The sequence below is a fragment of the Psittacula echo genome, assembly GCF_963264785.1.
Source record: "Psittacula echo genome assembly, chromosome: 15".
Taxonomy (NCBI): domain Eukaryota; kingdom Metazoa; phylum Chordata; class Aves; order Psittaciformes; family Psittacidae; genus Psittacula; species Psittacula echo.
Window position 1 is genome coordinate 11,231,562 of NC_137751.1, and position 15,474 is coordinate 11,247,035.

General features: G+C 45.2%; 1 protein-coding gene across 1 annotated transcript in view; it reads left to right on the forward strand.

Annotated features, from left to right (window-relative positions):
* The window catches only part of COL26A1 (collagen type XXVI alpha 1 chain), a gene marked incomplete at both ends in the record, with an annotated part of 170,324 nt that overhangs the window by 12,462 nt on the left and 142,388 nt on the right, over positions 1 to 15,474 (forward strand). Inside the window, one exon of the mRNA XM_080629926.1 lies at positions 12,083 to 12,205. Within this exon, the coding sequence (XP_080486052.1) occupies positions 12,083 to 12,205 (123 nt within the window). The remainder of the gene's footprint in view (positions 1 to 12,082; positions 12,206 to 15,474) is intronic.

Here is a 15,474-nt window from a genome sequence, read left to right on the forward strand (position 1 = left end):
GAGGAAGCACTTTGAAAGGGCTCATGACCAGCAACTGGGGGGTATTTTAGGGCAATTTATTACTGCATTTAGATGAGCCTTAGGAATGACTGACTTGAGAGGGAGGCAGGGAAGGGAAAGGTGTGCTCACCCATGGGTGTAGAATTGTGTTTGTAAAGGGTATTGTTAGTTTACTACACTACAGATGATTTTTGAGAGGTTTAGGCTGTGCAAGTAGAAATCTGCTAACCTTAAAGCTATGGAGACATCTTCCTGCTTTAGCTCACTGACCCTGATCTCTCTTCCAACATGTACTTGCATCAAAACTGCCTGTTTTAAAGGGCAAACTCAGCTCTCTGATCACACAACAGATCTCGGGTTTGATGTTCCTACTTCCCTACACATGAAACTCCCATGGGTGTGACTGGAACAATAGGATTATTTTCCAAATTATTTTTTATTGTAGTAACGCCCAGGACAGGCTTGTGCCAGACATGGCAATCATGGGCTAAAGAGTTTTCAATTTAAATAGCAAATTAACACACAGGCTTTGGGGTTTGTTTTTTAGCCTGATTAACACTTTGAATACCCAGCAGAGAGGTTTTGCAAGGCTTTGGTTTCACTGAGCTTTGTGTAGCTCATTTGGGGATCTCTGATCTGGGCAAGCAGAAGGCAGCCTGCTTTACCTACCCCACCAACCCAGCCTGGTATGCAGAGTGAGCTAGCATATTAGTAGAGTGGTGACAGGAGAAAAGTGCTTTGCTCTTCAAAACAGGCATTCATATACTCATGGAATGGTTTGGGTTGGAAGGGACTTGGAAGCTCATCCAGTTCCAATCCCCTGCCATGGGCAGGGACCCCTTCCACTGGAGCAGCTTGCTCCAAGCCCCTGTGTCCAACCTGGCCTTGAACACTGCCAGGGATGGGGCAGCCACAGCTTCTCTGGGCACCCTGTGCCAGCACCTCAGCACCCTCACAGGGAAGAGCTTCTGCCTAAGAGCTCATCTCAATCTTCTTTTGGCAGGTTAAAGCCATTCCCCCCTGTTCCTACAGGCCCTTATAAAAAGTCCTCCAACTTTCCCAAAGGCCTTTGTAGATACTGTTGGTTGGATATAGCTTTCCTCAGAAAATCTTCCTGGAGCATCAGCAGTAGGTAGTCTTGTCTTGGGGAAATGCTGGCTGATGGGTGCCTGAGCTTCAGTTGCCTCACTGAATGCCAGTGGCTAAGCTGGCAAATCAAAAAGGGGAAAGAGGAGCTGTTGATCTCAAAGCAGTGTAAGTAGATGGATTGTCTAGGCTGGCTTATTATTTCTAATCACCTTCTCCAGCACTGGTAACATTAGAAAGCTGGAGGATTTTCTTTCTGTTTCTTTAGCAGTTTCAATGAGGATGTTGTGACATCTGGCTTTTTGTATGGTAGTCACCTGAAACAAGAGATGTGGCCCAGGGAAGTTGTGAATGCTCCATCCCTGGCGGTGCTCAAGGCCAGGTTGGCCAGAGCCTTGGGTGCCATGGTTTAGTGGGAAGTGCCCTGCCCATGGCAGGGGGGTTGGAACTGGATGATCTTAAGGTCCTTTCCAACCCTAACTATTCTATGATTCTATAATAAAGCTGAGCCTGCACACTTCCTGCAACTTCACTCTAGAAAGAGGTCACCTTGGCTCATGAAATCTAGTTCCCAACTATGATGGGCAACCACATGGTAGATAACTACTGTAGAACGGGCTGCTGCATAGTCCCTTGTATATTAGGGACCACAAACTCCTTTACAAGTTGCTGAAGACCTTGGCTGAATGAAATGATTGTAATGTGCCACAGGAAAAGAGAAGGAGGGAGGGCAAGTGGCAGAAGTGTTGCTAGAAGAGCTGGATTCTGTTTGTCTGGCACAGCTGCCTGTACAGGTATTTTCATCCCAACGCTTGTGAATCTGGAACTCTGATATGCTTTCAATGCCTTTCTGGGCCCACAGAACACTACCCTGAGTGTTGAAATGGCTCAGGAAAACAAATCTGTGTTCCCTCAAAGAGAAGAAGCAATGTTTTGTCAGTGGGATCTCCAATATAGCTTTTGGGGTTTAGCTACCAAAAATGTGTGTCTGTCTCTGGTGACAGTAATAGTTCTAGGAAAAACCTGACACATGCACGTTACAGCTTAGTATCATACAATTAATAGGAAGCAATGACTTGATCATGCTATCCTGATTTTTTTCTTTCATATGCTCAGTGCTCTCCTTTTCACATTGCCTTTTGTTCTTCTTGTAATTTGTGGCTTTTGGTGCCAGCATAATGCTAATGAAAAACACTGCTTTGTTTAGCAGAGTCCCTGTGTTCCTGTCATGCATGTGGCTTTCATTGCTGCTGGGCTGGTAAGTGCTGTGAGTTTGGCAACAGAGGACTGAATGTGAGGCACAAAGATGCACTGTGGTCTGTACAGAGCTCTACAAGAATCAAAACAAATCCAGGAGCAGACCCTGTTCAGCCTTGCGGACTGGCTGTTGATGCACAAGGATACAGTCCCTGGAAGGCTAAGAATGGGGTTTGAAGGAGATGCTGAAAACTAGCAGGAGCCTGATTTGTCCGTTTTGGAGGTCTCAAATTGTGCCAAGTGTTCTGTATGATGTAATGCAGCAAGGGAAATTAGACAGCTATGGGTGCTTCCTTTCTGGATGGTGGAGGAGACTCTGTAGCCACAACAAGAGCACTAGTAAAGCACAGGATGCTGTTACAGGGTTGCTGACTCCTTATGCTAGTTCTCTTAATGTTTGTCTCTCCATGAGGTGTTGAAGACAAGCAGGCAAGTGTCTGTCATATTTTTCCCAATTTCCCGTCCACCTCCTAATTAAAAGTTGAAGTTTAATTCTGAATGAATTTGTTGGTGTAAATTTAGAGATACTGACTTTTATCAAAGTTAGTCTTGTACTTAAGTGCCACTGTCCTCAAGTTAAGCAGTCCTAGATCAGATCTTCAGAGGAGGACATATAGGCAAATGCCAAATGGCATCTTTGGATGTGGGTGTATTTAGAGAAATAGCTGGTGTTCCAAATCCTAGCGCTGTGCTTTCAATCAAGGTCTTAAGGATAGTTATTTCCTTGACTTCATCCCTCCCATCAAGGTCAGGCTTTCTAGGAATGAGCAAACCAGTACTAGGGATGTATTGGTGATGTGAAGGTAGGAGACCTATCTGCAGCCAGGTTATCCAGCCGGGCAAAAATGGTTAGACTCAAGTTCTTCTTTTGAAAGGCTCTAATTCAAGGAGCTTTTATGTTACAAAAATGACATCCTGGGTTGTAATTGTGCATGATTTTCATGATGTGTGGATATCAAATGCCAAATTCTATCAAGTCAGTCTCATTTAACAAAGACAGATTCCATGGATATTTCCATGTGTTTCCTCTTTCCTCCCTCTGTGAACACTGGAGATAACTGTCTTCTCATTGACAGTGATAAGCTTGGGGGAGGGAGAAGCAAAACAGTTCAATGCCTAGAAGAATGCCTGTAAAAGCAAAGCACTTCAAAGGAGTGAACCCCCCTTTTATTTCTGAGCACTCAGTCATGGACTAACTTCTTTCATTTTCATAATGAAAGTAATTATGGTTCAGGTCAACCGTATTTATTGTTAGATCCAGTTGGAACACGCCACTAGCAGAGTGGGTATAAAACAGGGGAAGTTCAGGTTAGATATAAGGGAGAAGTTCTTCCTTGTGAGGGTGGTGAGGCACTGGCATGGGGTGCCCAGTGAAGCTGTGGCTGCCCCATCCCTGGCAGTGTTCAAGGCCAGGTTGGACAGAACCTTGGGCGACGTGGTCTAGTGTGAGGTGTCCCTGGCCATGGCAGGGTGTGGAACTGGATGATCTTAAGGTCCTTCCCAACCCAAACCATTCTATGATTCTATGACTTTATGCTAGAGAGATGTTCTTTGTGCTTTTTCACCTCTTTCCCTGTGTGCATGTGTAAACAGATGCATAGGCACAGAGGTGTATGTACTGAACATGATACTACCTGTCTGCTCAACCTTTTTTAAGTCCTCATCTGCCTCTGTTATATTCTGCGTTTCTGTTAGTGCTGGTGTACAGGGTGGATCTCCTGTACAGTGAATCAAGCGTGTGTAATAGATGAGTGCTATCATCTTCAGAGCCCCTCCTTCATTACTTACAGCAGTTGGAAGGTGCCTTGTGAATGAGGTGAGGGATTGGAAGAGAAGAAGAATAGTCTCATGGCTGAAGAAGCTAAATGTTGCTCTGGGGAGCTGGCTTCCCTCTTTGTCTCTGAAAAAGAGTTGCACCTATAGTTCCATACTATTTGGCTATTCTGCTTCTAGGCTTTTACTAATTCCAGTAGGGAGAGGTTATTCCCTTAACCCCTGTAACTTCAATGGCTGCAGAAGGATAAGGAAGAATTTTGTGCAGTTTCTTATGAACTGGAGCAAATTCAGCCCTCAAGGTAATGATGTTTGGAAGGTCAACCATGCACACAACAAAGCAAGGAAAGCACAGTTACACGTGGTTGGCTGCAGAACTTGCTGAAGATTAAAGCTGTTGTGCAGGCTGAACAGCATTTTCCTCCTTAAGGTAAAGATTCCTCTAGGACTAAACCCCCTCCAGCAGTCTATGATAATCCACTTTGTGTGGGAAAACTTTAGGCTGTTACTGGCAACTGAGTATTTCAAGTGCACTAAGCACAGCACATATTACCCCCTGGGGAAGTGTTATGCTATTGGGAGATACCTACATAAATTGTCCCATTGTACTCTGCTGGCCAGAGCTTATTTTAATGTCTGCTTTCTCCCAAACTCTTATTGAGGGTGAGAGGTGGTGTGTGCAGAAGGATTGGAGTTCCTTCCAATCTATCTAACCAACACAGTGGAGTGGGAGACCTGGAACTTGTCTTATTCCTGTTCGTGCCTCTGGCTCTATGCTGCTTCAGATGGCTGCTGCTGTCTGGCTTCAGAAACACCAGCAGGCTTCCAGTTTTATTTGTTTCCCAAAATGAATGGGCTGTTACAAAGATTTTCCTCTTTCACAGGAGTCAGGGTAACCTCTATCAGGAACTATGAAGTACTCAGTGGGAGTAAGGCATGCGTAAAACATCGATATTGACAACAAGATTACTGTGACTTGTCATGTCTTCTGACTTGCGGACCTCTTAAGACTTTGTAATGGAATAGCAGACTCTGCTTTGAAGTGAACCTTGCCATCATAAGCTTGAGTACAGCCACCCCCTTGCCCCTGCCAGGTGGTCTTTCATGGATTCCTTAGTAATAGGAATAGTCCCTCAATCTACAGACCTGAATCAGTCCATCCACTCTGAACATTGTAATATCGAGACTGGTGCTCAGAATTGAATTTTGAAGCTGGCTTTTTTCTGGGCAACGAGCTGAATGATAGGCTCAGATCCTAAAACCTGGTTACCTGGGGAGAGCCTGAATATGGTCAAGAGCAGGAGAAACATGTGATGGGATTGTTTGCTTTTTAGCCAGATCACAGCAGTAAAGTGTAATCTGGTCACAGCCAACTTGAATTAGCTGATAAACTTGATCCTGATTAGAGTCAAAGCATATCCAGGGACACGTGTATTTGTAAATAAGAAGGGAATAACGCAGTTATGTAGAACTGGGTGGCTCAGGAAGAGGTACCCCAGCCAGCCTGGCAGCCTTTGAATCTGGATTTCTTGGCAGGTAGAGGGCAACTTCTGCTCTTGGCCTTAGCGGAGTGTATGAATAACCAACCTCTCCTGGTGATGGGCTCCAGCACACAAGGTAGGCACTGCTGTTTGGGCAGAGCAAGTGGGATGCTGTACTATTTACACAGAAGAGGGCATGGTTCCCTTTCAAGAAGTCAGAACAGCAACTTTTCCCAGTGAAAGTCAAGTCTGATTTTATTGAAATTCCTTTCTAGGATTGCAGGGAAATTGATAGCTCCAGTGGAACCTGTTAGAGAATGCGGGGAAATCTATCTAGCTATCAAAACACTTCTACTGTTTTCTGTGCCCTAAATGTTGATCTCTGCTAAGTATAACAGACAGTGTGTTATCCTTATGGAAACAAAAAGATAATTCAGTGCACTTGTTTGCACAGCACAAAGCTTTAGGGTGAATAGCAAGCATCAGGAATGCCAACCTTACTGAGAAACTTTGTAATGTTTATTGGGGATGGGGAGGGTCAATTCATGCTCACACACATGCAGCAGGTGCTGATGGAATGACCCAGCATGTGGAGTCCCTTGTCCTCCTCATCCAAAAAAATTTTGCCTGCTTCTGTCTTGGTCATTAAGTCTTGGTGAGCTGAGCTTTTCTGTTGTACTGTGTGGCAGGTGGAAGTACTAAACCTGCACTGAATCTCATCTTGTTTTGCTCTACAACCACATAAATGGCTTTGTTCAGAGTCTGACTTCAGGATTGTTTCACTAAAGGCACAGTGTTTAATGCTGGTAGGAGCACGATGTACTGTAAGACCGTGGATATGTAGCTGTGTCCTTCACTCCAGTGACCACATTGTCAGAAGGTCTTGTGTGTGGTAGGTGTTGATTGCTGTAGGTATGTCCTCAACAGGGCACAGCAGCAAGTCAGGTTTGTGTGTGGAGCTGAACTGTCATCCCACTGAAGGAAGTGATTAAGCAAGAATGCAGCTGCTTTCATTTCCAAGTTGCATGTTCCTGATTAAACAGGCTACTTGCTGAGTCCTGATCAGTTCAGCCCAGTGGTTTCTGACATTGGACTAGCGATCACGAGCTGAACAGTGAAACGAAGCCTATGAACAACCAGTTGGCTTTTCTCTTGCAAACTGCCTAGAATGACCTCCAGGGACCCCCAGGAGTTTGAGAAGCTTGGAGAAAAGCCAGCACTTGGACTAGGAGATAGAAACATTGCTTTGGGGGATGGCTCTGTGAGCTTGTTGTGGTGTGAGTCTTTCTAAGTATTCACAGTGGGTGAATGGGTGGAGTGATCCCTTACATATCCCTTGAGTGGTGGGCTTAGGAAACAGTACTGTGCAAATCCCAGTGGTGAGAAGGGGGAAGAGGAAGCTTGCTGTCTGTCAGTGTCTTCCCATCTGTGAAATGATTGCTCTAAGCTAATGCAGTCATGCTAGCTGGGAATTGAGCTTTGATATGTGAGTATACAGCTCTTCTGGAACTCAGAGTATTTCAGCTTGAGTATTTGTTACGCTACACTTCTCCACCCTTTGCAGTCCCTTTTCTCTCTCACTGTAGGATTACAGGCTGTACAGACATCCAGAATCTCCAGGGGATAAACTGTGCATCCAAATAAGGTTCCTGACGAGGGGTGCAGAGGTTCAGAAAGCTGGTGGGGTGCACAATATGTTTTCCTCCCTGGCATCTACTTGCAGAAGCAAAATGCAGCTCAAGCTCCTGGTGTAAATTCAGCTGCCCTTTGAGGGTCCTCTCAGCCTGCTCCATGCATGCCCTGGGAAGTTAGGTTTTCCTAACTTCAGGCTTCAGTGTCCAGGTGCCTGAAGCCATGAATCAGCTGAGTCAGCAGACAGCAGGCAGCTGACTGCCTCCCAGCATCTGCTGGGGGGGGGCTGAATTTAAGCTCAGAATAGTAGTTTTCAGAGACTCTCCAAATGGAACCAAACTGTTGAATTCGTTGCTCTAGTTAGCCTGAAAGGTCCTCAGTAACACCCTGAACCTGTACAGTAAATACGATTGGATATATGCTGACATCAGCACTTGTATTCCCTCTGGAACAACATGTCAGCTGTGATCAAGATACGAGATCTTGGTCTGTAGCCCCAGACCAAAACTGTCTAAATCAGTAGCTAGCAGGCCATGGTCTGCAGGTTCTCAGTTGTCCATGAAAATCTTCCAAGAGTTAAGGTGAGAGGAAAAGAGTTTCTCTTTGGAAACAGCTGGTGAAAACAGACCGTGGAGACTTGGTTCTCTAAGCAGAGCAGTGGAAGCTGAATGCCACCAGACGCTGCAGGGCATCATGCTAAATATGCTGGTGATGAGCATGCATGAGATGCGACAGACCCAGCCCTAAAGGAGCTGCTATTTTGATCCTTTTGTTTGCTTGGTTGGGATATTATTTTTGAATAAGCAGCAATACATTCTCTGCCATCCTGTATGCATGCCAGGAAAAGTCCTAAACCTTTCTTGCTAGCATCTGCATATAATATAAAGGGTCATTTATAATCTCTGTAAGCCATGATGGGGCCTTTTGTCACATTGTCTGAAGCCTGTTTGCATTCTGGAGACTGTTCTTGCTGACTTTTGGCTTGCAAAGAGAAATGTGGGGTGGTTTTGTCTGTCTCTTGTCTGTCATAGTCACTGTGCTACGATATCTACAGTGAGCTCCAATCTATATATCCTAATGTCTCTTAAGATCAGCTATGTTCCTATCTTTCTGTCTCACCTGCTTCTATGCCACTGTAAAAAGCAAACACCTAATAGATGCATTTGTAGGAAAGCTATGCTATTTATGAGAAGCCAAGGGTGTGATGCTTTGCAAATGGGAATGTACCTTTCACTCCTAAGTGGGTACCTTTGTAACCAAACTCTTCTTTCTGCTGGTAAAGAGAAATCTGTGTTCATGTGGCTTTATTGGAGTGTCTTTGGGGTCTGAACATTTTTTGTGATCCACACTGTGGTAGTTCTGCTTTAGAGAAGACTCTGGGAGTGCTGGGGTGGCAAACGCTGTGGTACTTTATCACTATCACTGCACACTTGGTGCTCCTGCTCAGGAAGGTGGAAGCTTGTCGCTAGATTTGAGTGCAGGATCTGTTACTCTGCCATGGGCTGTCAGTCCTGTTCTGCCTAGCAAACCCAGGTGATGGCTTCAGGCAAGGAAAGCAGTGAATGGAGAGCCTTTGGAAGCTTCTCACTTCCCATAATGATTGCTTCTTTTTATAACAGGTTACTGAGCAGGTCATCTGAAGTCATGAACCTGGACAAGTATTCATTTCCTTCCCCCACCAGTGTCCAGGCTTCTGTTCTGTGGACTGTAGTGTGGGAGCAGCCTTTACCTCCAACCGCTGCCTAAGGCTCTGTCACTAGATTGTAGCAAGGTCTCACTTACACAAAAAGCTTTTCCAAGGCAGAAATGACAACATGACTGCCAAATTCCTTGTACTTGCAAGGGGATACATGTATCTGAACAGCTTATTTCAAGGACCAGGTAGAGCAAAGGTGCAAGAGACTACCCGGACAGCAGTAGTTTTGGACTCATTTGGAAAGAAAATCAGCAGCACCCACTGAATGAAAGCTCTGATAAAACCAGCTTTGAAGGCAGCTTAAAATAACCACCCTTTCTTGCAGGCTTTGACAGAGGCAGCCTGCACAGTGCCACCTCTTTAGCTCCAGATCCATTAATGTAGTGCTAGATTCCCAGGCTGGCTGAAAATAATCCTTGAAGGAGCAAGATGATATTAAATGTGGGTCTATGCAAGGGAAAGCTAAAGGGAGTAATGATTAGTCTCCGATTTCTTCTCAGGAGCTGCAATTTGGAGCTGCCGTTCTACATTAACCAGAGCACATAGGCTGCCAGATTCCCTCTGGCAATCACAGGGTCTGCCTTCATACCTGCCTTGCTTTTCTGCACCATGCTGGGGTGTGTGGTGGTGTTTGTCTTTGTTCACCTTCCCACCTCATTTGCCTTCAGGAATATGAAGTTCTCCAGACTCAGCATCAGATATGGAGGGTTTTGCTAAGAGTGCAGTTGAATTCTTTTGGTTTTATCTGAGAGAAGTCCTTTGTGTGCATCCAAGAAGGCAGGACAGGTTGTCTTGGAAGCCCACCAAAATCAGTGTTAGAGTGAAATAATCAGTGTAGGGTAATCCAGCTCCACACCATGGAAACAGAACTTCATCCCAGGTGACTGATGAAAGATGGGAGAAGGCCAGAGGGATGCAGTTAAGGCATAGTATGTGTAAATAAATATTTATTTATTTGGATTTCATTGACAAGCCAAATAAATGATCTGAACATGTGGGGAGGCACTCAAGTCCTTGATAATTCAGCTGTTTTAAAACATTTAGTAACTTTAGTCTGAATTTGTTTGTATTTGTGCCCCTTTATGCTCTGTTACATGTTGCTAGCATTGCTGTTGTTTTGGGACCGATGCTTCTCGTTGCTCCTGCCGTTATCGTGCCAGTTCTGTACACGTGCAGTTTGGTTTTCCTGACATGAAATGTTTTTTCCTTGGGGCTTGTGAGTGTTGTGCTAAAAACAGGCTCAAGGTAGATCATGCAGAGCTGTGGCTTCCCCAGCCCTGCTTGACTTGCCCCTTCTCCTGGCATGGGATGTTATCCAGCAACACCCATCTCAACAAACCCCACAACTAAGGCTTAGAGAGACGAAGTGGCCAATTGCACCTTGTGTGCGTGTGAAACAAAGAAGTCTTTACTTTGAACTGTCACATTTCTCGTCTTTAACTCCTCTTTGTCTTTGGGTTTTGCCCCCTAAACTTTGAGCAGAAATCATGTTGGACCTGTTAAAAGATCTGCTGTCATCATGTGATCTGAAGCTTCATTAAGCTTCTGTTTTTTCCCCCAGTTTTGTTCTATGATGTAGATGTTAGTAGCGGCATTTGGGTACTATGGTGTCTGATCCCTATAGGTACACCGCAGATCCTCAATAAAGCTGAGAAGTGGTTCTCCAGGACCTCCCCACCAGCCTGTGATCACCTGAGACGTGACTGTAGTCCATGCTTCCTGATGAGGAATTGCAAGTGGGTTTACAGTGAGCAGGAGCATTGTCTGCAGGGAAAGCTGCATGGCTCTGCCTTGGTGCTGCTGTTGGGGTCGGTGGCACTGGGTAGAAAGCCACCCTGTCTCTGGGTGCCCCACTTCTCTGGCTGTAGCTGAGGCTCGGTGAGCTGCTTGCTGGCCCCAGCTTGCCCATTGTGGTCTGCAGCACTTGGCTCAGCCGCTGGCATCGGTACCTCCTATTCATGGGAATGAGTTATCCAGAGAGCAGGGAGCCTCCTGTAGAGATGGAGTGGGATCCAAAAAGGAAACAAAACACAACAAATGCTGTAAATGGCAAATACTAGAAAAATTAAACTGCCAATGGGGAAGGTGGGTTAGGAAAGGAGGAGGGGACCTGCAGGTGCCTGGTCCCACTGTGCAAGCAGTTTGATTTTTGGTATGCAGGGCTGGGGAGCCGCTGTGATACTTGGAGAAAAAGGGATCAGCTGTACTGGGGGCTCTTGCTTTAGGAGGGATGAGGAGTTGGGACTCCTCTGCATATGCAGGGAATGCTTACACAAGCACTTTGTGTGTATTAGAGCACAAGCTCGTGTGTCTCCACTTCCCACTTGTGACCCCAGTTCTGATCCCCAATCAGTAAGTAAGTGGCTCTGGAGCTTCTTAACTGTGGTAAGGTACAAGAAGCAAAAACATGAACCAGCATTTGGCAAACATGAGTGATGCTTGCAAGGGGAAAATGTGAAAGTGTTCTTTCCCCCCCAGCTCAAGCATATTTTTCAGAGAAGATGGAAAAGGGTCCTGATTCGCAGGGCTGACACTGCAGTTCCACCTTCTCATGCACCTTTCAATGAAGAGTAAATCGCTTGTTTTCCTGTGAGGCAGCATGAGACACCAGTTCTTCCCTTCTCTGTGTTTTCTCTTGCCCCTTTTTCATCTGTAACCTCACCAGGACAGCAATATGACTTGCTTGAGCTGTGCTGACAATGAGCTTCACCACACCAAAAAGCAGTTTTCCAACTCGGACGTTGTTCTTTGGGGAATGATACCATAACAAGCAGGATGAAACTAAGACCAGTACAATGGGAACTGACTATCAAGAGATTTGGAACACTTCTCCCCCTTTCCTCCCCCACCCTTTCTAAAGTCCTATTGTTTATGATAACAGAACTAAATTATGTACTATAAAACTGTGGCCTCTGAGGACCAAGCAAGAGGCGTTACTGGATCTCTTGTGGTTCAGGTTGGCAGACACAGGGAATCTTTCCGCAGCTATTGGGAGGAGAGGGTGGGGTGAGAACTGAAGACTGCAAGTTAGGCTAGCTATGGCTGGCAGCAGCAGCAACTCCACCCCCAGATACTTGCTCTGTGTTTGCTGCAGCGTGATGCATGTTGGTTCAGCTTGCTGTCTTCTGGGGGCTAACAGTGTCCTTTCTCTCTGCAGGCATTGGTGTCACTATACGGTTACACGGACAGTTTCCTGCCAAGTGCAGAATGGGTCAGAAACGGTGATCCAGCGAGTTTATCAGAGCTGCCGGTGGCCAGGACCTTGTGCCAACTTAGTGAGGTAAAAATCTTCATGTCTCACCTTGCCCACATTTTCCTCCACTTCTCATGAAATTAGTTAGCTTTGAAGGACTGGGTAGAGGGTTGAGATCAATGGGTCAGATGGGAAATCCAGGTTCATGGTGGCATAACCAAAGAATGCCGCTTGTGTTAGCTGCGGAGCAACTACACATGAAGGTAAGTGGACTATTAGACACAAGCTATGTGAAACAGTTTAGCTTAGGTTGTAGTGCCAGTTTGTACTTCTCCACACAGGAGGGTGCTGCTAGTCAGGTGCGAAGCTAAATAAATGTAAGGGCCAACAGAATGCAGTGTGACTGAACAGGGAGAGCAGGGATGCTGGACCAGTGGCACTATGTTGCTTGTTGGTGTCGAGTCCTCCTACTCAGGTCTTCAAGAGTAATATTGATCAGCTAAGGCAGAAAGCTTTGATCATATTCCTTGCAGCTGGTGATGGATACAGGTAATATGCCCTGTACCTTTCAGAGCAGAATTTCCTTACAGCACCTCTTACTCCCACATCTCAATATCCTTTAGAGGCATGCATGAGCACAGTGCCTCCTCTTCCCAGATGAGAAACAAAGCTCAAGAGACGCTGACTTGTCAAAAACTTGCCCTGAGCCTGCTTTGCCTTTCTATCATTTACAGTTTTGGAACTTACCTACATTCACCCTGAGTGAAATAGCTATCCCCAGCTACCATCTTTCAGTGTGCAAAATGTCCTCGTATTGTTGAGCTTTGCCTTTTCTGAAGGACATTCTTGGAGCAGAATAGTGTTACCCACCCATCTGGGAACTGGTGTAAAACAGCCATTGTGCTCTAAATTTACACCTAGCTTCTCTAAGAATTTCCCATGTAGACAAGCCCATAATTTAGCTCACAAAGCTTAGTCATTTTATTGTTATTATTACCCATTCACCCACAGGGCACTGATTGAGGGCCTCATGTAGTTGATAACCTAGCCAGAATGTGGTTGAACTTCCCACTGAAATACCCAGAGATCCATCTTCCCAATCTGTTCCTGTGACTCTTCATCTGGAATTCACATTTTCCATGTGGCAGTTACCACAGTTGGTTCTTCAGTTTCTACTTGGCCAGTGGTCAGTTGGAGTTTTTTCACTTGTAATATATCTGCTTTGGTGTCTCTTTGGTCTTGTTTTATGCAAGGCTGTGGTTGAAACACTTAATATTTTACACTGTCATGGCCAAACTTCTGTGAAGCTTTTTAATTTCCCAGACTTTTTATGCACATAATTGTCATTAGAAACTTGTGAGCTTTCACCTTGTCTCCTAAACTTGCCCAAAATCTTGCTTATTTTTCCCTGTTAACGTAACTGTAGTTTCATAAGCACCAAACAATTGATCATGCTACTAGTAAAAATCCTTTTTACGGGCTCCTGCAGTTACTCATATACATCGATTCTTACATTGTTAACCCAGAGACTTTAGGAGTGGTGTGTGCTCTTGTGACATTGTTATTCATGGAACTTTTCAGTTTCAACTGGAGTTTGGTTCATTTGCCTGATGAGTCCAATTGTTTGGAGACAATACAGAATGGCAGCAGACTTTTCTATGTGAAAATATGGAAAGAATCTGGGGTTATTGATATTTAAGATCTCAGCTGGTGAAAACTCAGTGGACAGGAGCTGTGTTTCTGGAAGGCAGTGCACCTGGAGGTATGTAACAGATGTGTAGATGTGGTGCTTAGGGACATGGTTTAATGGTGGATTTAGCAGTGCCAGGTTAACAGTGGGACTTGATGACCTTCAAGGTCATATTCTATGATTCCAAGAAACCTCCCAGAAGGGCTGGAAGGATGCTAATGCTCTGTTCCTTTCGCAAGGGGGAGGAAACGCAAGCAAAGCAAATGGCACCCTTCCAAAGAAATTACTATACTGTCTGTCCTCTAATCATGCACCATATGACATTCTTGCATGAAGTAGAGAGAGACCCTGGACATCTCTTTCCCAAGGACCTTTAGAAAGCTGCTAACAAATGCTAGAGGCAATGCACTTATCAACAATGATAAAGCAGGAGTGACACGTGCTGGTTCCTGATAACTTCCTGTACTGCCACCCTACAAAAGGGAACATGTAGCAATGAAGTCGAAGCCACTGACGTCCTGAGAGCTGAGTGGGTTTTTGAAGTTATCCCCATGCCAGACATCTGTTATAAGTGGCTGCTTGTTTTCAGCAGTGCATCTGGGTTCTGATAAGAGGATGAAAAACAGCCACTGAAAATGATGGATCCTATGACATGGAACAACTGTGGGCAACATCTGGTAACTGTGCTTTGTGTTGTATGGTAGAGGTCTTATTTGCTGGGCCTACATGCTAGCCTATCAATGTTATGTTGCCAGCACCTAGGGGTATGTGACTAACTGGCTTTCTGTTGCCTTGGAATCAAGCAGAGGTTGATGTATTTTTTTTATCTTCTTTCACCAAAATGAATATTGTCTCTTTAGGAGATGTCAGTCTCTTCTCCTAATTCAGATGAATCCGATCTCCTGTTTTCAAGTGAAAATTCCCAAGGATAGCAATGAGACAGACAGTCCTCGAAGTCACACGGCAGTTGAGTTCCTCTTTTATTCAGCACTTCACTTGCTAGTGCAGTTCCTTGCAAGTTATGCTTTGTTTTCTTTCTTTTTCTGCTTAGAAAGTGGCTTTGGAGGGGCTTGTAAGCTTACAGCAGCCACCATGCTGCACAGCTTCCTTTGGCAGGCCTCTGAAGACTCCTACAGAAGATGAACAGAGCAGAAAACTGAGGTGCCCTACTCCCCCCACTTCTTCTACCTAGTGGTTTGAGAGGGATCTTTACCTACCTTTTCCAGAACAAAAACCAACCCAAACTCTATCTTAGCATGTCTGAAAGCTTTGCGTGACATGGCTCTTTGTCTGGGAGCTGTCCTGGTCATGGGATTAGTGTCTTGGGTGGACAGCCTAAGTAGGGATATCTTCAGTAGATAGCTTCATCAGGGAACAGCAGTGTGCTAGTATCAGATGTGATGGTGTCCTGTGCCAACACTTTGCAAAACGCCAGAGAGGGCTTACGCTGGCTTCATGGAAGGGGATGTAGGGAATCCCTTCTATAGGTCACCAGTTCTTGATTGTGTTCCTGTAATATGGAGGAGCTTCTGTGTTTTCTCTGTGGTTCTTAAGGATTGCCTGCCTGACTCCGTCTGCTCTACATGACAGTCTAGCAGGAATGCTTCACGCGGCCAATGCTTCATTCCCATCAAACAATGTTGTTTCTGTTTCCTCTTTACCTTGT